This window comes from Apostichopus japonicus, chromosome 21 (assembly GCF_037975245.1).
Source record: "Apostichopus japonicus isolate 1M-3 chromosome 21, ASM3797524v1, whole genome shotgun sequence".
Taxonomy (NCBI): domain Eukaryota; kingdom Metazoa; phylum Echinodermata; class Holothuroidea; order Aspidochirotida; family Stichopodidae; genus Apostichopus; species Apostichopus japonicus.
In genome coordinates this window covers 12,074,652-12,097,945 of record NC_092581.1, presented here as the reverse complement: position 1 = coordinate 12,097,945, position 23,294 = coordinate 12,074,652, and the positions used below count along the sequence as shown (strand labels likewise).

At 37.7% G+C, this 23,294-nt stretch overlaps 1 protein-coding gene across 6 annotated transcripts in view; it reads left to right on the top strand.

Annotated features, from left to right (window-relative positions):
- Positions 1–23,294, top strand: part of LOC139962973 (intermembrane lipid transfer protein VPS13A-like) — a 115,778-nt gene that overhangs the window by 62,024 nt on the left and 30,460 nt on the right. For 5 of the 6 annotated variants that reach the window (XM_071963404.1, XM_071963398.1, XM_071963402.1 and 2 more), the window contains 24 exons: positions 1,088–1,304; positions 2,277–2,350; positions 3,238–3,380; positions 3,951–4,220; positions 4,786–4,876; positions 5,379–5,525; positions 5,929–6,006; positions 6,536–6,765; positions 7,656–7,803; positions 8,859–8,946; positions 9,543–9,730; positions 10,353–10,531; positions 10,897–11,021; positions 11,241–11,539; positions 12,141–12,257; positions 14,181–14,336; positions 15,057–15,153; positions 15,714–15,898; positions 16,369–16,497; positions 17,115–17,325; positions 17,947–17,970; positions 20,403–20,675; positions 22,160–22,413; positions 22,969–23,075. In XM_071963404.1, coding sequence (XP_071819505.1) covers positions 1,088–1,304; positions 2,277–2,350; positions 3,238–3,380; positions 3,951–4,220; positions 4,786–4,876; positions 5,379–5,525; positions 5,929–6,006; positions 6,536–6,765; positions 7,656–7,803; positions 8,859–8,946; positions 9,543–9,730; positions 10,353–10,531; positions 10,897–11,021; positions 11,241–11,539; positions 12,141–12,257; positions 14,181–14,336; positions 15,057–15,153; positions 15,714–15,898; positions 16,369–16,497; positions 17,115–17,325; positions 17,947–17,970; positions 20,403–20,675; positions 22,160–22,413; positions 22,969–23,075 — 3,830 coding nt within the window. The remainder of the gene's footprint in view (positions 1–1,087; positions 1,305–2,276; positions 2,351–3,237; positions 3,381–3,950; positions 4,221–4,785; positions 4,877–5,378; positions 5,526–5,928; positions 6,007–6,535; positions 6,766–7,655; positions 7,804–8,858; positions 8,947–9,542; positions 9,731–10,352; positions 10,532–10,896; positions 11,022–11,240; positions 11,540–12,140; positions 12,258–14,180; positions 14,337–15,056; positions 15,154–15,713; positions 15,899–16,368; positions 16,498–17,114; positions 17,326–17,946; positions 17,971–20,402; positions 20,676–22,159; positions 22,414–22,968; positions 23,076–23,294) is intronic. The other variant, XM_071963403.1, reaches the window with a different exon arrangement.

The window sequence follows — 23,294 nt, the reverse complement described above, 5'->3', positions numbered from 1 at the left end:
AAGTATAAGATATCTTTTGTCAGATAGGTGATGTATGTATAGTTGTACGGCAGTGCTTCCCTCTTTTCTTTTCATTTTTCCTTGCCATTGCTATGTCCACCATTCCTTCATTTCTTAATTATTGGTCATATTGTGGTAAAGAAAAAAGGACGAATGTCAGTTCACACATGTTATTAGAGCTTTCACCTTCCTATAAATTTGTCACTTAGTCCAACTCGTCAGAATAGTGAGTAAGAAGCCGGCCTTTTCTTTTTTCAGGATGACTTTTTGGCACCAAATTTCATTTTGATATTTTGTAGACCACTACATACAGTACCTACCACTTCTATCAGTCCAGGTTGTATTTTTTTAACACATTTAAATTTTGAGAAAGACCCTTTAAACTGAGCTGAGTTTCATCAGTTGAAGTGGCTGGACTATGTAGTCTAATACACTGCAGACTATAAGGTCAGTTCATCAGAAGCAGTACAAAACTCAAAGGGAAGACATAAGAGTTTTGTGGCCTCAAATGATATGTTTAAATATGTTACCAAGTTGCCAAGGCCAAATGGTGATAAATATCATCCAAGAATGCTCTGTTCCTTATACAAAAATTAAAAGAAGATGTTTCAGTTGAGTTGTTGGAATTTATGAAACAATGAATTAATATCAGTGAGGAGTGGACGTCATTATCAATTTAGCCTTAAAGGAGCAATCCAGAGATTTAATATATTTTAGATATCTTAGAAATGGTTTAGCTAGAGAACATTTGCTAGCACTCAGTATTTTCCTTGTTTTTTACTTGGATTATCATATCAAGATCAAAATTCTGTGTAAATTCCTTGATTCCTATTTTTTTTTTTCCCCTTGGTTTCCCTTGTCTCTTTCCTACTTTGTAAAGCGCTTTCAAATGCTGTATTAAGGGCTATATAAATGTAATTTATTATTATTATTGTTATTAATTCTTCATTTTATTAAGCATAACTCAGTGAGTGGAGCATAGGAAATCATTATTTGATAGTCCACAAATCTGAAGCCCTATTTCGAGTGATATTTAATTTGTTCCCTCATTTAGCATTCTTTCTTTTATTTTTTAATTCATCATCAGATTGTGCTGACCCTGGCGTTGAAGGACCGCATGCTCTTACCATCCTCTCATGCTCTCAGCGATGAAGAGGGAGCAGGTGTCCTGGACGCGACGGTAGGAGTAGAGTATCTCACGTTCCGAGTCGATTCCCTCCTGGTGGACGCAGCCGTCAGTAATCACGGGATAGCGGTACAGATGGGACTTAGAGGAATACAAATTATAGACAAGCTACATGTCGGTGAGGTCCAAAATTAAATTACGGTTCATTTAATAAACCGTAACATTTGATGATAAATATTGTTAGGAAAGCAAAGGAAAGTGTTTTCTGTCTTTGAGTCCTTGGCAAGTGCAACAGGAATCTATGCGTCGGTGATGGGGTGGGTTGCGGTGGAATATGTGTACTGGTGTGCCTATTTGTGTGTATGTGATGCAGGTTGGCTTGTTTAAACACAATAATTCAAAAGAGCACATGATGGATCAAGTTCGTACCTGGTGTGTGGGTCCACCTTATTGTGTACAAGAAGCGTAATGCTATTTGTGGAGGTTAAAAGGCCATGTTTGGTCAACAGAGTTCAAACTCTAGAATCACTTTGTAAACACATTAAGTCAACCAGTACAGCTTGAATGAACTTCATACTTTGTATGTGAGTACATCTAATTGAGTGCAACCTCAAAATTGTATGTGGGTACATCTTATTGAGTAGAACCTCAACCTTGTATGCAAATACATCTAATTGAGTACAACCTCAGCCTTGTATGTGGGTACATTTAATTGAGTACAACCTCACACTTGTATGTGGGTACATCTATTAAATTGAGTAGAACCTCAACCTTGTATGTGGGTATAATTAATTGAGTACAACCTCACTCTTGTATGTGGGTACATCTAATTGAGTACAACCTCACACTTGTATGTGGGTACATCTATTAATTTGAGTAGAACCTCAACCTTGTATGTGGGTATATTTAATTGAGTACTACCTGAACCTTGAATACACAGTTTACATCAAATGTTCTCATATCAAATGTGACAAGGATTCACTAAGCCACTTGTCTTTCTGGGTATATTTCCTTTAGGTACTTTTAGTTCTTTCCACTGGTCTTTTTTGTGGTGTGACTCATTTAACAGTGTTGCAAAATGATGTCAATTCCTTTTCATTTATTCCTTTGTTTGTATAACTATTTTATTTTCCTTTTCTTTTACATTTAGGTCCAGATGGTACCTACCTACATCTCCTTAGCTCACCAACCAAATCAGAACTCATCTCAGTACTGTTCAGAAAGGTATTTAAAAAACTTAACAAAATTAAAAGTTGCTGCTAATAAATATACTAAAGTTAGTTAAATTGTTTAATTTCACCTTTCTAACTATTTTCTCTTTTGTGTAGACAAAGCTTTACACATCCATTGACACCCCAGAGAACTATTATAATTTTGTTGGCCTATACATCATGTTGGTGTTAAGTCTATTTGGCTAGTTAAGTGTGGATTAGAATTACATGTGAACACCTTGCCAAAGGTGCGGGCTAAATGTGTTGAGAGTAGCACCCAGTTGGGACAGTTTTTTGTCTAAATAAACTGTACTGCCATTACAGGTTGCTAAGCACTAACTGATGGTATGAGCAGTATGAATATCATATTCCTATCATATAAAAGGTTCAGACCTTTCCATATTGTCATATTGATACAGCTGCTTGGAAGTGTGACATGAAAATATCATATAGAGTAAAATTGCACAAGCATATATAGGAAAATTGTTGCAATTGGCTGAATTCAGTTATGTGTTTATGAATATGCATTAGTATTAAAGACCGAACAGCCAATCTTCACGTGACAGTATTTCTCAAGAGAACCGTTTGTACACAGTTTAATATGTCAAGCAATGTCATCATGCATGATACAGCCCAATGAATGACGTATCTTGTGGACCAGGAAAACCCTTTTGTTAGGGTTAACCCCTAGGGTTAGTCCTAACCCTAACCCGAGAAATACTGCATCACATGTAACCATACTTCTTGAGGCAATGCAACTTGCCACATTATAACTTGTCTTGAGAGATGAAAAAAACTTGAGGTCTTGGTGGAAAGAACAATAACATATCTTTGCACCTGACGTGATCCATTCGGGTTTGGAAATGTGATTATTCTTTCGGTAATATTCTTCTCCTGCAGGTGAGCCAGGAATGTCTAGAGTTCAACAGTTACTATGGAGGCATAGAACAATCCATCGTTTTACGACTCTCTGCCATCAATGCAACATTCCACAGATCAGCTATGCTTTATTTAATGAGTACCAGTCAGAAACTCCAGAGAAGGTAGGGAGGATTTATTTTGCAGGCTGTCCAAAATGTTGACAGTAAAATTTAATTCTGAATTTCTCCATCAAAGTGTGTTGTCATGACAACCACAAATTTCAGCAACCAATGTCAAAAAGATATGTCATAGTATTTTTACCTTGTCAAAATTGTTTATTTGCTTTAATTATTTTCACAGTTTCCATCAGTTCATGTGTATTTTATACATGGTTTCATTCTTTCTCCCATTTGGTACTTCTGAAAATTTCTTTTGTGCCAATTTTGTTATTTTGAATGTTAATTTGTTTTATCAATGCACTAGATTGATAGTACCATATTTCACATCCTGATCTTAAGGTCAAGGAGTGGGTCAACTCTCAGCAGAGAAAAGTCTCTGTTAATTCAGCATCCAAAACAAGTTCGATAAATTTCAAATCTCTGGTCGAGTGTGCAGAAAACTAGACTCTGTTGCTATCTACTTCTCCCTTGTCAATATGTCTTTGTCTAAGGCTGAATATAAGCTAACCAGCCCAGGTCATGATAGAAAAGATGCACCTCGAGACATTATTGTGGATTCATTTGACATTTCAGATTTGAAACTTTGCTACCAACTGGAGGTGCTTCAAACGTAGCCAGTCCCACTGCCGACACCAGTGCAGCAGGCACAGCTGGTGGTGTTAGTACATCACCTGCTGCTGCTAATGTTGTCGCGAGGAGTGTCACACAGTTTTATGCCGAGGTCCATGTAGAATTCCTATGCGTGGTGCTATGTGACATGTACGATACATTGGCTAAAGTTTATCTCCGAGGTCTTCGGTCAAATGTGACGGATAAGATCACAAGGACTACCGTTAGAGCAAGGTAAAATTGATATTCTCAAGTGAAACAAGAAATATTGTATACGATACCAATTTATGTCTCTTATTTGGTATGATTTACACAATTAGTGCCGACATCAAGTTTAATTTTTATGCAAACACCTTCTTTTCTGAGTGAACTGAAATTACTAGGTATATCATTGAAATTGGATGTTAGTATGTGGCTTGCGTGTGTGGCTTAGAGCTCCTTTATACATTTTGTAGGCCAATGCCAACACCTGGTCCTGTTCATAAATTGAATACATTTACCAGGCGTATCTTTAAACATCAGTGTCTGGTTTCATGTTTTTCTTTTAGCTCCTCATTAAGGTTCTGTAATGAATTGTAAAAACATGTAACTGCATAATTATAATTTCCTGTTATGCTTCATGTCCTTTTTAAGATCTTCTCTGTACCCTGGTTTCAGTATAATATTGACAATGAATTTGTTAGCTCAGGACAGATCAGTGTACCCCCCCTCCCCACGCCCCCTTGGTCCATTTGTACCGTAGGGACCAAAGAGGTGCTAGACTATGTATTTTTTTTCAACGGTTCTGTTCATTTTCCAGTCTTCAGGACTTCAGTGTTGAGGATCCACTTGAGACTGTTTTCTATAAGAAGATTGTCTGTCTACAGGATCAGACCGCATTTGATGTCAAGGTATTAATAAACTCTTTTATTTTATCCAGGTGTTTGAAAGAAGTTGTTCATATTAACTGGTTACTATTTATTGAAGAATAAAACATCCTCTCATTTCGTATTGTTTGTGTTGTTGTAATGTTTCTTTATCTTTCTCATGATACATCAAAATGATGAAACCCCATTCCACTCTTAAGTTCTGACAGGTTCAGAACAACCTCAAAAAGAAGCAGTTTTCCTCAAAAAGTTAATTATCACATGACCACAACTTTAGATTGAAACAGCAAATCGTTGTGCCTTTGAAGAAGATCATGCTAGGATAAAAAATGTCTGGACCTCCAACAAACTTCTCTGTCTATGAGGAGAGGTTTGATTTAGCCCTTGTTATTATAGAACACATTGTGAAATATTAAGTTTCTAATATCTCCCCGCCCTCCCGCCCCTACTTTTTCTCGTTCTTTTCTTTAGGCATCCCATCCTTCGTAAATGTTCTGTACCTCACGTTTGTTTTTTTCATCCACAGTTTACGGCATTCAAAGTACCAGCAAAACCTCAAGTTACCGGTACCCAGCCGTCTGCAACTTCTCCGATCCCCCTGGACTATAGCATTCGCTTCAGAGGGGGCAGAATACAAACAGTTCTACTAGGACAGTTTATCAAAAATCTTACCGTGAGTCACATTTAATACTTCATACAAGCTTATATTAAAGACAGGTCATTGTAGGTATTATTTCCCGTTTGTGGAAATTAAACATTTATCCGTTACAACTCTACCGTGTAAATTTAACTTCATTAAATATTTTTAATTTTTGTGCTTGCTGGGGACAGGTTTTCATATACAGACTTGTGCACAGTACATAAAGAAGTTCTAGGGTTGCAGTTGAGTATATAAATGTTCTTGGTCCTATAGCAAACAACACCAAAGCCAAAAGAAAATGTTCCATCATTTTCTGACTTGACTAAGAAATCAAGTGTTTCTGAGAACAAGATTGTTTCATTATTTTTTCTTTTATTTTTATTATTATTGTTGTTGTTGTTGTTATTAAGCCATTTTGTTATTCATCATCATTCAGGCATTTTTTGAACCTTTTGTCAACCAATCAACATTGGACACTGCTAAAGATGCCTCAACCAAAGCTGTTCAAAAACAGGTAAGGATTGGTCTCATCTCTGTAGAAGGTTGAATCAGAAGCTGAATAATTGATATTAAGGGATATTAATTGTTTACTCTTACTGTCTTTTCCACAAGACTGTAATTTGGTCTTGAATTCCCTACAAAACTCACCTTATCAAGTTTCCATCTCTATGGTTTATTGAAACTTGAAAATATCTAAAAGTATCGAACTATCCCACAACACTGTGTGATAGAATGTTTGGGATCAATGAATACGTCTGTGAAAGGCATCCGTCCGTTTAGTAGTTAAATGTTCACGTTTTATATTAAACATTTGTCGGTGAAATAATTTTACCAAAAAGTAAAAGACAACTTTAAGTAGTGCAGGCTGCATCTCAGTATCAGTTATTATCTTATTCTTATTCTCCACTCTATTCTGGGAACTATTGTACATTAATGTTTGTAAACATGGAAACTTAGAGTTATTCAGTTCCCTTTTTTTCTGTCCCTTTCTCTTTAATTGGTATTTTTTCCCGATCTTTCAACCAAATAACATTTTTCTTAAGGTGGATGACATTCAGACTCGTGGTAAGGGAATCCAGATGGACATCGAGATAAATGCACCGGTGGTCTACATACCCCAGAACTGGCAATCGCCGCATTGCATCGTGGTACATCTCGGCAATCTCTCCCTAAAGAGCTCTCTGGAGGAGACTAGCATCCTCATCGCCCAGACATCACAGAAGATAATCATGTTGAATCTGTCCCTGAAACTCAGCCAAGCTCAAGTTATGAGGTATGATGAAAATATATGGAAATAGCTTTATCAAATTCACAGAAAGAAATAGATTTACCGAGTGGTATTGCTTGCATGTAATGCGATGGTACCAGAATTTATACAGTCAACTGTCTATTAAAGCTGATAATTAATTAAAGCTGATTATTATGGATTGATCCTTAACTTGTACACATTTTACCTTCATGCCTTTGAACCCATAGCCTTTCAGAGACTATAGGTTTGATTACTACTACTGGGCACTGCCTATACCCACTCACCCATAGCACGGTGTATGGTGGTTAGGGCAAACTTGTTCCATTGACTTTCTGACAGTGCCAAATTAATACCCTCTGGAGCCCTAAGGCACCATATTACCCCACCCCCCATGTAAGATTATCAGGCATGATTGCTTGAAAGTCTCAAGTGCCTGGAAGTGTTCACAGACACCCACCCCTTGACCTTGGAGGTCCCCCTAGACACTTTCTTCATCTGCCTATTATATAATCTGGCAGTGCCTTCAGACACAGAAAGTATATCCCCTATGAATGAATATCCATCTCATTGTAAGTTAAATCGCACATCAAATTGAGTAAATAAGCCCATTTAATACAGACCGTAACTGTATTTGAAATCCACTTGGGTTTGGCTTTATAATTCTTAATGACACCAAATGACACCCCTAATGACACCAAACGTCACCCCTGAGCACACTTTAGGGTTCCTACTATGTGTATTAAAGTTGATATGATTTTGTAATCCTTGGTTTTTGGTGCAGTTACTTTCTATACTATTGTTCATCTGTCCTGTGATTTGAACAAAACTTAAAACAGCAGAACATGAAAGTCACATGTTACTGTAGATGTTGTTGGGTTTTAACTCTTGTTTGTATTGTTATTTTTGTTTTACAGAGGCCTTGTGGATGAGAATCAAGTCCTCGGCTCTCACAGCCTGATCGTAGAACCTGTCAGCTTTGGTCTGTTGATTAAACAACCTCTGAGCAAGGAACACACAAGGATGATCCCTACCACGATAGAAGGAATGCTGGAGGCCATTAAGGTGAGCTGTAGAATGCATTCGAGTAACAAGTATTCAGAGATATTTGTAGCTATCTTTGGAGGATTTTTAGCGAGTTTTAGCAAAGACATTTTGATAAAAGCAGATTCACCAGGTCCTTGGTGAAGGATATTTCTGTAAAAACAGCTACTGTCTATTACCCGGATAGGCTGGTGCATTAAAGTCTTTCATATTTATCATAGTTGTAACGAGATACTGGCTTTAGTTGAGTCATCTAGCAGTACTCAAGTCATTTTTATTATCTCTATTGAGAAAAAAAAACAATAAACTTGTTTGAATCACTGCACGTTTAGAACTTGAGTGACTAGAGTCATGACACTGGTGTTTATACATCCAGTGAGTGAATAAATGTTATAGTGAATGCAAAGGACAAGATAAATAAACACTTATGGTGCTACATCGGTGTTGGTATGGTGCTACATCAATGCTGGTGTCATGCTACATTGGTGCTGGTATGGTAGTACATTGGTGCTGGTATGGTGCTACATCAATGCTGGTGTCATGCTACATTGGTGCTGGTGTGGTGCTACATCAGTGCTGGTGTCATGCTACATTGGTGCTGGTATGGTAGTACATTGGTGCTGGTATGGTGCTACATCAATGCTGGTGTCATGCTACATTGGTGCTGGTGTGGTGCTACATCAGTGCTGGTGTCATGCTACATTGTGCTGGTATGGTGCTACATCTATGCTGGTGTCATGCTACATTGGTGCTGGTATGGTGCTACATCAGTACTGGTGTCATGCTACACTGGTGCTGGTCTGGCGGTACATTGGTACTGGTGTCATGCTACATTGGTGCTGGTCTGGTGCTATATTGGTGCTGGTATGGTGCTACATTGGTTCTGTGATAAAAAAAAAAATTGAGACTGATTGCAATATTGGAGTTTCCAAGAAGAGATATATTAATGACATGTTATATTTGTTATTTCCATGGCAATAGAACGTGGGTAGTAAACCAAGACTACTTTGCCTACATTAGTGGGTGACTGAACTAAGCCAGCATCATCATTTCTTATTCTCTTATCTGTTTTTCAGGTGAACATTGGCGAGCAAGATATCATCACTACATTGGCAGCTCTACGGGGAAACCTGTCTGCTACCAGTACTAATGTGACTTATCCAGGTAACTTACATCGGGAACTCCTTACCTTCTGGACAAATTACTTATGCATTTTCCCGCGCAATCGGCGCTCAACTCACAAAAAAAAACTACCACCAACTATACTGTAGCCTGCCAAGGGCAGCCAGTCTAGCCAGCTCTGTCTGGCCAGATCTGGTGCCTTGGCCTGGTCATTCTTTTCCTGTGAATTGCTCTGTTAAGTTGCAAGTCTACATCAAAGGTTTTGATGCTTGTTTCGCATCCGCTCAGCTCGCTTGAAGCCTTATTTTCTCCCGTTTTGGTGACTTCAAGTGGTGATAATATTTGCTACAAGTGTTATCTGAATGATAAACCAAGCTATGCAATATTAAAGGACCGCTGTAGGCACAAAATTAATTTTCATATGTCGTTGACTGCTTAAGACCACTGCTTTCAATCCAGGTTGTATTTCTATACAAACTTTAGTTTTTGAGAAATATTCCTTTAAACATCTGAGCCTCATCATAAATTAAAATTGGCTGTGCGATAGCAGTTGTCAAAAACGGCTACGAGTACCCTCTCAGAGACGTTACTTCTATGAATGACGCGGTTTTCTCTTTCTCTGATTCTTTTAAAACCAGACGGTGATGTAATCGTTGGCGCAGAGATTCACCGGTCAGACGAGTCCCTACCATCGGAGTCGACTGCGGCAGTCTCGTCCGAACCGAAGGACGTTCCAACCGAAGGAGGCGATAATGACATGGCTATTCAGTTTGACTTTGACTTGAAGGGAGTTACAGTGATACTGTACACCAACGAACCAAAACTGGTAAGTTTGAGATGGTATCGTGACGGTTTGTAAGTGATAGATTGAACTAAGAAATGAAGGAATAGGTATTACTTGCTTATTACTTAATTTGACTTTTAAAGGAAGCTTTAGTTATACACCAAATGAAACAAAACTGATTGGAAATGTTGAGCCCAAACCCAAAATGGCAATTAGGTTAAGTGTGTAAATAATTGCTGACTTTTGACTTTTACATGAAGAGAGTTATATTACTACTGTACACCAGGTAGAAAATTGTACGACACAGGTAATGATTTGAAAAAAAAATAATACTTGATTTCAATTGGAAATTAGGTTAATTAATATGTTGATCACATACTTGAACATTAAGTGAGGAATGCAATAATGCTACATGCCATTGAATCAAACTAGTGGATGTAACATAAACACTGTAAGTCATTTGTCTTGGCATCAGTTGCCTACCATAATTACATACACTAATGAACCAAATTTGCATGTGGTATGTAAAAAATGAACACCACGTTTTCATAATGTTATTTGTGGTTGGAAGTTTCTGTTTTGTGCTTGATCAAGTCTGTTAATAAAGACAATAATAATAATAATAATAATAATGTGTATTTAATACATCGTTTCTCACCTTTAGCCAAAGAGCAAGAAAATATTGATTTTGCGAGATCCGAAATTTGGACTTTCATGCCTGAAGTTTGGTGAGGTTTCTCTGTCGGCTACCATGAACACCAAAGGACCAATCACAGCTGGCCTTTCATTATTGGACATAACGCTAGAAGATATCAGACCCAACAGTCCATTGGCCATCAAAAAGTGAGTGAAAAAGAAATAATTCAATTAAGAAATAACAATTATCTTTCTCTTTTTTCATATCATTTTTCCAGGTTGAGGATCATGAAATAACAAAAAGAATTGGGGATTGACATGGGTCAAAAGATGTTGATGTTGAATGATGTTGATGTTGATAGTATTAAGTTGATGTTGATATTGAACTCAACTCAGAGAAATGTTTTCAGCAGTCATTGCTTGACAACGTCATATAGATGATTGTGATGGTGATGGTGATGATGATGATCATCATCATCATGATCATCATGATCATCATGATCATCATGATCATCATGATCATCATGGTGATGATTGGTATCATCAAATTATGCTTCATCTCTCTCAAACAGGTTAATCCTGAAGTCAAGGAGGAGGCTGAGTAAACATGAGAGGCGGCACCCTTTCAAACAGGAGCACGCCCTGGCACCGATGATAGAAGCTGCATACATCAAGGACATCAGTGGCAACCAGCAGAGTAAGGTTTTTATTTTTATCTCATACCTACTAAACTACAAAGTGGACCCTTTTGATTTACAAGGAATGGAGGGGGGGGGGAGGGTGGGGGGCATGGGGAAGATGTGTTCTAACTTTCAGATATCTTTAATACTTTAGCCCATTTCTTATAGGGTAAAAGAAATTGAAGTCATGCGGAAAATATGTCTGACCTAATTTTTCTTCTTTCTTACCATCTCAGTTGATTTCACGGTCGACGAAGTAAGAGTCAACATCTTTGTCCACTACCTCCTGGCGATATATAACTTCCTAAGCAGTACCCTGACCCATACAGGGACCGCCACCCCCATGAGTCCCACCAGTTCTTCTCTGACCCGTGAAATATCCAGGTCCGCCTCGGGGACAGCGGTGGAGAACAGGGCAGGTCAACCGGAGGGATGGTCGGGCCGGGCCCTCTGGATCAGGGGTCATCTACGAAAACCAGAAATCGTCTTATTCGACGACCCGACCAGCAGCAGTAGCCAAGTCTTGGTTCTCAAGGTGACTCAAAGTCTTATTTTCTTTTAAGACTGACCGAGGTCTGTGAATCCTCGTTGAACTGTAACGCCTGCAGTTTTGAAATTGTTAAGTTTTCCATGATCTGCATATTACATTCATTATGTCTTTGATTGGCAGCTGTTTGAATCAAGCCTTGAGGATTCCTAGTTTTCTCTCCACCATGAAACAAGCTTATATAATATAAAGGACACCAAGGTCCAAATCTACAGGGATGGGTTTACCATTTCTACCAATGGCCATCTGTGTTTTTTACCCTTTACTGACTAACATCTTGTCCTCACCTTTTTTGTGATTCACCTTTGTATAGTATTGCCTTAAGCTTCCATTGCATTTGTTTTACTGTAGACTGCCTTAATGAAAGATATGTTGAATACAAGCCTTGTTTAGTTTATAATACAGGTTGCAATCCTGATTCTGTTAAAATGTAATCTAACAAACTGGAAATGATGCCTGAAATGATAGGTACTTCAATAAAAGATACATCAATTTATGTTAATTCATACTCTCGTATCGGATAACCGACTTCACCTCTAAGAATTCTTATTGTTCACATCCAAGTTTTATAATATTTTATTTTCCGTAGATGGAAGGAAACCTTGCCTTTCAGAACCAGTTAGGAACTCAGAGTCTGGTGGCAAACGTGTGCAATATACAGATGTATTCCTGTCTGTATTCACATCCACTGCTATCTGCGTATCAGGTGAGTACTCAGAGAGAGAATTTAAAAGTAGTCTGAGGAAGTAAATTAGTGTTTGAATTTAGCTTCAAGAGGAATCAAACTGAGAAAGCAGAACAGCAATGACAGTTTCACAAACAGGAATATGTCCTGTGGAGTCAGTGTTTGTCTTATATTCAAGAATCGAGCCAATGTCAACATTTTAGACCCAGTCTGCAGGGCTGTTTAACATTTGAGCAATGACAGTACCACAAACAGGAATATGTCCTGTGGAGTCAGTGTTTGTCTTATATTCAAGAATCGAGCCAATGTCAACATTTTAGACCCAGTCTGCAGGGCTGTTTAACATTTGAGCAATGACAGTACCACAAACAGGAATATGTCCTGTGGAGTCAGTGTTTGTATTAACTTCAAGAATAGGGCCAATGTCAACCTTTTATACCCAGCCTGCAGGACTGTTTAACATTTTAGCAATGACAGTACCACAAACAGGAATATGTCCTGTGGAGTCAGTGTTTGTATTAACTTCAAGAATAGGGCCAATGTCAACATTTTATACCCAGCCTGCAGGACTGTTTGACATTTGAGCAATGACAGTACCACAAACAGGAATATGTCCCATGGAGTCAGTGTTTGTATTAACTTCAAGAATAGGGCCAATGTCAACATTTTATACCCAGCCTGCAGGACTGTTTAACATTTGAGCAATGACAGTACCACAAACAGGAATATGTCCCATGGAGTCAGTGTTTGTATTAACTTCAAGAATCGGGCCAATGTCAACATTTTATACCCAGCCTGCAGGACTGTTTGACATTTGAGCAATGGCAGTATCACAAACAGGAATATGTCCTGTGGAGTCAGTGTTTGTATTAACTTCAAGAATCAGGCCAATGTCAACATTTTATACCCAGCCTGCAGGACTGTTAACATTTGTGCATTGACAGTATCACAAACAGGAATATGTCCTGTGGAGTCAGTGTTTGTCTAATCTTCAAGAATCGTGCCAATGTCAACATTTTATACCCAGCCTGCAGGACTGTTTAACATTTGAGCAATGACAGTATCACAAACAGGAATATGTCCTGTGGAGTCAGTGTTTGTATTAACTTCAAGAATCAGGCCAATGTCAACATTTTATACCCAGCCTGCAGGACTGTTAACATTTGTGCATTGACAGTATCACAAACAGGAATATGTCCTGTGGAGTCAGTGTTTGTCTAATCTTCAAGAATCGTGCCAATGTCAACATTTTATACCCAGCCTGCAGGACTGTTTAACATTTGTGCATTGACAGTACCACAAACAGGAATATGTCCTGTGGAGTCAGTGTTTGTCTTATCTTCAAGAATCGGCCAATGTCAACATTTTATACCCAGTCTGCTGGACTGTTTAACATTTGCATATGTACCTTAGTCCTGTGACAAAAATACAAGAAAATTACATTAAATCAGAAACCGAATATGAAAAGGTTTAATATGCAAATATTCCATCTGCAATGTTGAAATATTCTATCACAAGTAAAAGCTCCCTATATAGAAAGTCCCCAGTGTATTACAAATTGCACCTTTTTTTTTTACCTTATTGGTAATTCAGTGAAATTCATCATGTGAGCTGATTTGTTGTCAGCTAATACACATTACTTCAATATTTTAGGATTTTGCTGGCTGCAGTTATAGTCTGCTTTTAAAAACCTGGCAGGCCATAGATTATTCGTCCTTTGGCAGAACCTTTTGCCTGCCTATCAGTTTAAGACATGCTTTTGGACAGGTGTACTAATAGCATTGCAGTAAAATGTCATAACAACAACACAAAAACTAGCCTCTTTTATCTGATGCTTTATGAATGCACAAAGCTCCTATTCTACTAAGTTAGACTCATTTAGACTTCAATAATCTACGATAAACTAATTAAAATGAACCAAACTGATTTTGATTCACATCTCAGGTGTTAGATCCGTGTGCAATATCCGTGACGAGAAGTGTCTCTGAAGACAGACAGGAGACGGTTGCCGTGGACTTTACAGACGTCTGCTTCCACATCTCCCCCAGGGTGGTTAACGTCATGCTCGGAGTCTCAAATGCTCTGTCGTCTGTAACGCAGGTAAACAAGTCAAGAAGAGATTCTTTTGCATTTTTCTTTGCATATATGAAAACTTTAAAGCAAAATTGAATTACTGATTAAGTCTCTACTAAGATGAATCCATTGTTGGTATATGTGGAAGGAGTGTCCGAAGTGTAGGACGTTTGAATCCTAGCAGGATTCTTGATCGTCAGAAGCAACCTAGCGAAAACTAAAGCATGTCAACAAGATCCTGTAAGGATCAAACCCTGCAACAATGACCATTGCTAAGGTGTGATTGTGATATAATGCTTATCTAGCAGTAAGCATCATTGTTTATCTAGTCACTTTGGATGATTTCAGATTATGTGGTGATATTACCTGGTCCTATTTGGAGGCTAGCGTAGCCTCAGACGCCTAAAGATACCCTTGAACAGAAAACAGGTTCCAACTATGTTGCATTAGTGCCATAGCAGTAAATCAGCCTTGATCTAGCATATTTAATAGCAGATTTATGAAGCCCTAGCTTTAGTACTGTTGTTATACTACTGTAATGACAATAAAATAATATAAAGAGAATTCAGAATGAATAACTGATCTCCCTGATCAAATTAAACGATAGCACACACTGATTCAACAATACCAGTAAGCTTTATACAAATGATTCCTTATTTTGAAATATTCCTCATTTGATGATGTAAAGATAATAATTGTAATTTTGGTATAGGCGACATCTTTCCTTTGAATTTGTTCAATTTGCAGAAATCTGCATCTTCACGGCCACTCACAGACGATTACGATCAAGAAAATCTGTGGACACCTAAACCCATCTTCTCTCATGGTTTTCAAAGAAGGAAAGGTGATTGCTTCATTTATATTCTTCTTTTGTTTTTTATCATCTCTCCTCTCTTCTTGTGGTGTAGTTTAATTTTGATATCACTTTTCACAGGCCATGTATCATCGTACTAACTTTAACAAAGGTTAGGAATTATAAATCTTTACCAGCTCGTGTTTTAAACATTTTGCTGGTGTCTGGGCCTAAATGACCATAATCATTGATAGTATTGATGCATGGTTTTCAATAACCTTAGCAAAGGAATGATACATAAAACTTGTTGTAAGATTTTTGAATGGATGCACCATTACTGACTCAAAGGTACTAGGACCACTAAGTCAGAGAAGCCCTTGTTGGGGGTGGGGGGAGGGGGGTTAGGGGTCAATACCCTCGAAGATACACCATATTCAGGTATTTTCTTGTTCTCTAATAATGATTTTGAAGTACACGTGAGGAAAGAGGACTTACCCTAAAAAACTTTTTGGAATATATCTCTTCCTTTTTTCATTTATTGGGGAAACACCCCTTACTCTTTAATGCTACATTTTGTGCATATTATCCTCTTTTGATTTTTCTTACAACAGGGAGCATGAAGAACATGGTAGATTTTGCCCCAGTTCCAGAGCCCTCATCCACTCCCACCCAGAAACTGACCGTACAGATGCCTCGCCTGAGTGTTTGTCTGGAGTTAGAGGCAGCACGTGATCATCTATCCGTCATGATATTCCAGATTCGGATGAGGACGCTTGTCTTCGACTGGTCAGCCTGTGTACGTCCGTTGCTATTTTTTAATATCATTTTCGATCATCATTGTACTGTTCGTGTGTCAGTGGAAGCAGAGTATATCAGAGCAGAAAATTGTGTTTCCATGGTAACCTCTTTGGGCTACACAGTGAAAATGACCACATAATATTATCTTCAGTTTCTTTCATTTATGTCACAATGGATGTCTTAGCTTTTTCTACATTTTGAATAACAATATTAAGCACTTTAGCCAAACAAAGCATTTACTCTCTTATCAAATGTACCTATGGCTAGATTCATTTCTATATAACACCTGGGTGTGATGTTGATAATGAACTCTCCACAGAAAAAAAAAATGGAGTTGAAACAAATTAAAAGTGGCTCTCTTGAAAAGTTGACAACATGTCAATTGGGTTTATTAATCCTTCCATCATAGAAGCACCTACATCATGGTTTTATTATCTCCTTGTATGTTATCTCTTTATGGTTACACAGATGAGAGCAGAGATGGAGATGACCCTAGAAGGGATGATATATAACGAGAAGATATCGCTATGGGAACCGTTTCTAGAGCCTGTGCTGGAAGATGAAGATGACTACACACCCTGGGAATTACTTATCAAGGTTTGTTTTTCATGTTGCCATTTAGCTGTTTGTTTGCCCCTCACCAACTCTCCCATTACTCATCACTATGACCAATTCTTGCTACACTCTGGATTTATAGAGCCACCCCCCTCAATATCTACACTCTGCCCCACTATACTCCACTACATATAACCTGGCTGTGGCATGTCCCTACACGCAGCCTCATTGCATATCCCACTACTACATTACTGCCTAACTACTTCAGTTACATGCAGTCACACTACATCCCATTTGAACTTCATTGCCATACTATACATCCAGTAACATGACTTTTCAACCAAACCTTCATTAAGCCAATTCTCCACCCAGTCAGGCTATGTCCTTCCACACTATATTCTACCACCTCACAATTAAAAACACTACACTCATCAAAATTACATCTAAATAAATACAACTGGTATTCGTCCCCTCCCTACATAAGCACCACACCTCCAGCTTGTATACCAAACATTAGCCCAGCCTTGCAGACCCTGTCACTGCTTCTATAGTAAACCATATTCCTGTTCATTAAATAATAACTTTCTGCTCCTTTAATGAATTTTTCAATTAATTACTTTCATATCCTTCCTTTCTTTCACTCTTTGTTTTATTTGTAGCTGGTTAAAGCAGACAGCCATCCGATTCTGTGTAGCAGTCCTTATGACTCCTTAGCGCCAGGAATTAAGGACAGCCTCGATGGGCCTGGATTCGGAGGGACCAGGAGCCTGGAGTCTTACCCCGTCACCGAGACGGAGACGGACAGTGACTCACAGAGTGATACAGAGCTGGAGTGGGATGGACACTACAGCAGTAGCTTGCTCAGTAGTGGTCAGTTGTCTCCTGATGAAAAAACAAAATATTATAAAAATAGTTCATCCATTATGAAACATTCTACTAGAATCACCAACATTGTTACTTAGCAATCCTCCCGCTCCCCCCCCTCCTCACCCCCTCACCCTCACTCCAGGTTCAGGTTCTCCAAGAAACCAGCTTAAGTAAGAGTAAAAGAACCGTGTCATGTTGAGTACACCCCATGTTCACCCTGAGACAGTTTACCATAATCCCACTCTTTCCCCCCCCCCCAATTTTTTTTTTTTCAATGACGTTTGACTTTTAACTGTGATCTTTGCTTGAATGGAGTGGGGCAAATATTACCCACCCTGTCTGAGCTAGTGGGTGTGGGGGGATGAATAAGGGGTGGGGGAACTCACAAACTTACATAGGTAGTTTGTTTGTCCTGTTTTTGTTCAACCTACCGCCGTGTAGTAGATTTGGACGATCACTGGTAGGTCAGGAAAGCAGTTTAATCACATATGAGATACATGCTAACTTTAATAGATCATTTGAAAGCAAAGCAGGTTCTTTTTCGGTGGGTCGGTGAACGTAATTTTGTATCACAAACTGTTCGGTTGGCTTTAAGGTAAATGAAATCATTTTTTATCATTTTAGATTATGATGACATATCTTTGAGTGGTAGGTATCAATAGTTGCACATGATTGCATCTGGGTCTTATGAAGGGGTCTTGAGATGTACCCTTCACTGCACCTACGTACACCCTGTCAATTTCTTTTCACTGATGGGGAATTATCCCCTTTCCCCTAGTCCTGTATTCTTTGTGGTGGTATACTGCATGTGCGGGAACTTAAATGTAATTATCATTTGAAAATATGATGATACGTAAATGCCACTGTTAGTGTAGTCCAACAATGTCATATGAGTTTATCTATTTCTGGAAGATTTCATGAATTTCTGTTCCCTATCTAAACAACAATTCTGAATCAAATTTTATGGATATTCAGCATGAGCAGTGGTTGCTATTGAACTTATGTCAATTGGCTTATAGGATTAATCTTTGATCACGAAATCAGTAGAACCTTTTCAAAAGTCACGAAGAAAACCTAATTGAGCTTTAACCAATCAGAACAAAGAGATCTCGCGATATGAAAGTTCCTTGGTCATAGGTTGTTTACAGGTTTTCATTAAATGTGCACAGGATCATCTTTGAGGAGGTAAGAAATATGGTCTGATGTTTTTGAATGGTGATGGGTGGTTGCATGTTTTTGAACTTCTTGTGACAGCTCGTTGTCACTTGTTGGCACTTTGCATATTTGCCGGTTGAGGGATTTGTTGATGTGGGTTTTATGTAATATTAAAATGAGGTGGTGGTTTAGAGCTTTTTGTTGTAGATGCCAATGCATCCACTCTGTGGCAATAGTCGATCTGGATTCAAGATTATGCTATATCTACTTTCATGAACAGAGAAAACAGAAATAGAAAGAGAAAATAGCATTAGAAAGAGAAAACAGAATTAGAAAGATTAAAATTTAACTGATACAAGCAAAGAGCGTATTTAGAAATGGAGAAACAAAACGCCTAACTTTCTGAACAGAAAGCACAGAGGATTAAGGTGTAAGAATATAAGAGCTTGTGGGAGAAGACACCATATGAAAGAAAGAAAAATAAACAAATAAACATGACCAAAAATCAAAATTTCAAGTTTATACAAGAGTACATGCAAAAGGCAATTAAAAACATAGTCACAGTGCACATCTCATAGTATTCAGCAACAGTACAGCTACACACAGACATGTGCATTGTACGGAATGACTCCATACATAATAAAGCTCAATAACAGATAAAATCCCTCACCTATGGTAACTTGAACTTTAAATTAATTTCAAACACAGGGAATTATTTATCCAGTATTACATTACAAAATTCTATGCAAAATATTTAAATTGTTGTACTAGTCCAGAGATATATATCCAGTTTGTAATGATCGCTCAACGCGTGAAACTCTGAGTAACAACTACTAGTGTTCCACTAGTCTCAACTCAACCTATATATATATATATATATATATAGAAGGCAAATATGTCACCAAAAACAGAACTAGTATTGTTCGATACAGGTGAAAAGCGCCTACAGTGGAATTACGATCTACCTTGCCAGTTTCGAACCTCTAGACATACAATCAGCGTCCATAGCCTAGTGGTTAGGGTGTCCGCATGTAAGCAGGAGGCCTGGGTTCGAACCCCGGTGGAGGCTGGAAGTTTTTACACTGTTCTGTATTTTTCAACTCACTACGATTTCAATTATATATATATATTTTTTTTATATATATTTTAAAATAACTTTTTTGTTTAGACAGGAACCCTAGTATTTTATTAGAGACAAATTTCAGAGCATTAAAAACTGCTACACAAAATTGGAACACTAAGTTATTCTCTGAGACCATTTTTTAAGACAGCTTTTGATTGTGTTAAATTTGAAGAGATCTGACTTGAAAAGTTTAAAACAAAATTTGGTGTCAGTAAAGAAAGAGTAGATCTTAAAATGAGTTTGGATTGCAGAAATATGACATAATAATGTTGGTGTGGCAATTATTAAAATGAACAAACTCTTATTGCTTTAAATTTTTTTGTTGATTCATTTGATATTTTATTTGATGTTGTTATTTACAATAAATTCTCAAAATAGGAGCAAGAATGGTTGTAAGTACAAATTGATTATTAACTGCAAAAAGGGCATATGCAGGTAAATTTTTCTGCCTATGATCAAGTTGTTGCTAGGACCAAAATGTCAGATCCTCTTTCATATTAATAAACTCTTTAAAGAGATACTCAAAGAATTTCATTTGCAAAGCTAGACTGAAAAATTGTATTGGACATGTTCATGATGTTGAGTTGGATTGAATTGATTTCAACAATCCAGGAATACAATATGAATAAACAAGAAAAGAAAATAATCATAAAAATAAATTAAATAGCAAAACAAATTTCAATATTGCAAACCTTTACATTTTGAATATTACATACTTTTTATTTTTAATATTTTTTTAAATTTTTAAACTTTTTTTTTAAAATTTATTTCTTAAATTTAGTATTTTTATATTTATGTTTAGACCTAGCCACACCTCAGGATGAAGAGAAACCGCTGCCTCAGGATACAGTCCCGTCTGAGGACCAGGAAGATTCCGATAGCGAAGAAATGGATGGATTTTTTGGTAAAGTGAAGGGATTTTTTCAGGATATCTTCACCAGTGAATCAGACTCAGAAGCAGAAGAGGCGATGGAACCAGCAGCGTCCGCTCGGGAGAACTTGAGAAGATCAGACAGTGGAATAGCTTCCTCCTTAAGACTCACTAGCTCCACATTAGCCAGCTCTGATGGTAAAGGTAAAAAAGCTACACGATTGTTTCTACCAAATTTAGTTCAGTTCAGTTTATCAAGGGTTAGGAAGCCCAACAGAAGCTCATTTGAAACTCTATCCATGAGTCTTATCAGCTCTACATTAGTCAGCTCTGATGGCAAAGGTAAAACAAGCTGCACGATTGTTTCTAGCAAACTTAGTTTAGTTCAGTTTAACAAGGGTTAGGAAGCCCAACAGAAGCTCATTTGAAACTCTATCCATGAGAATCACTAGCACCACATTAGCAAAGGTAAAAACAAGCTGCACGATTGTTTCTAGCAAATTTAGTTTATCAAGGGGTAGGAAGCCCAACAGAAGCTCATTTGAAACCCTGTCCATGAGTCTTATCAGCTCTACATTAGCCAGCTCTGATGGCAAAGGTAAAACAAACTGCACGATTGTTTCTAGCAAGTTAAGTTTAGTTCAGTTTATCAAGGGTTAGTAAGCCCAACAGAAGCTCATTTCAAACCCTGTCCACATGTCTTATCAGCTCCACATTAGCCAGCTCTGATGGCAAAGGTAAATCATGCTGCATGATTGTTTCTAGCAAATTTAGTTCTGTTCAGTTTAGTATTTCTCAAGGGTTAGGAAGCCAATAGAAGCTCATTTGAAACTCTATCCATGAGAAACACTAGCTCCACATTAGTCAGTTTAATAGCCAGGCTAAAGTAAATTACACGATATTGCAGTTTGAAGCATTTTTAGTTTAGTTAACTTTAGTAATAGTTCAGTTTATTATTTCTCAAGGGTTAAGAAGCCAACACTAGCTCATTGAAACCCTATCCATGAGACTGACCAACTCCACATTAGCCAGCTCTGATAGCAAAAGTAATTTACAGGATATTGCGGTCTTAAGCAACTTTAGCTTAGCTCAGTTCAGTTCAGGTTGGTATTTCTCACAGCTAAGGAAGTCAACAGAAGCTCTTTTTGAATTCCGACTCATTTGATGTTCGTGGATGAAAGCTGTCTTTAATATCAAACTCCATTTTCCCAATTTCACATATCAGAAAATACCTAATCCATGTAAGACTCTACTCAGCAACACACTGCACTTCAATCAATTTTACTTTCAGAAAATTTCTGCATTTTATATTTAACTTGTTACAATTTGGGAGGTGATACAAGTTACCTTCACAAAGTAATTGTAAAATGAATCTTTCCCCTCCCAATGTTCCACCAAATGACTTTTCTCAGTCGTTTCATTAACCAGTCTTTGATGAAACAAAATATGGTTTCACCCATGATAAAAGTTAGCAATAAAAATTTAACAGTTAATTAGTGTATTATTTAATCAGTTTATTAATTTAATCAGTGTATTGATGAAACAAAATATGGTTTCTATCATGATAAAAGTTCACGATAAAATTGAACAGTTAATTAGTGTATTATTTAAACAGTTTATTAATTTTATCAGTGTATTATTTAATCAGTTTATTAATTTTAATTCTTTCTTTTTTTTCTTCAAACTAGACGAAGTGGATGCAGACGAAGATTTACAGGATGTTGAATCAACGGCGACGTATCTCATCATCAACGCCACGGAGAAACTCGACATCTCGGTGACCCCTTGGTCCATCGACGTCCTACAGAATCTGATCAATCAATACAGCTCGCCGCCTCCGGCTGGAGACGTCGTGACACTGCTGAAAGAGGAAGCCATGGATGTCACCATCATCAATACTGCCGGCATCTCGGGAAAGATCATAACAGAGGTCACCAACGAGGTACGCTCTTATATCCGACTTACGTGTCTACTTTTATGCATACTTAATACTTACTTGTTTGCTTAACAATGAGTGGCTGTTGAGTACCGAAGAAATGTTTATACTGTAAATAGAGTAAAAAGTGTAATCTTCTTGGCTGAGAATTCTGTTAAAAGCTGCGTTTTGTCTCTTTTGGAAAGTGTAATTAGATTGGTCAAAAGTTGAATGTTCAAATCTTGTCTGGATCTGCAGACTTTGGCATCGTCATAATTTTTCATAAACATTGCATCTGGCAACAAACTGAGTGAGTGACTTCTTCGTCTATCATATCAGAAAGACAATAGTCTTATAGAATAAAAAAGGAGCATGGATTTAATGTTATATTTCAGGTTAAATATATAGTGAGGACTCACATTTAATGCACTCTGTGGAAATAGCATTGTACATTGTTGAAAGTGTTCTAGTGTCAAGAGAGTTTGTGCTAGATTTGGGCAAAATCCATGCAAGCTCTCAACTTACCCCCTCATTTTCCTTGAGTCTTAAATCAGAGAGTTTGATTACTGTTAAATCTCACAGGACAAAATAAGCAGTTCTGGGATAACTTTGATCACATCTCCGTCTGGGTCACATGATCATATGGATGCAGCAGGACTAGAGACCGCACCTCTGGGAGAGAACGAGAGGTAAATAAACATTTCTGTCCCCCCACCCCCCCCCCCCCTCCATTGATAAGAGTCACTGTGATATATGTTAGTCCTTCTTTCACATTCTATATCAAGCTTTGTCATGTGGCAACAGTTTGACATTTTTCTTTTGACACCAAAGATAATGTTTTTCATATGTAATCCTGATCTTAGACTGAAGAAATATTTTGTCAAAAACTCATCTCAAATAGGTGACGA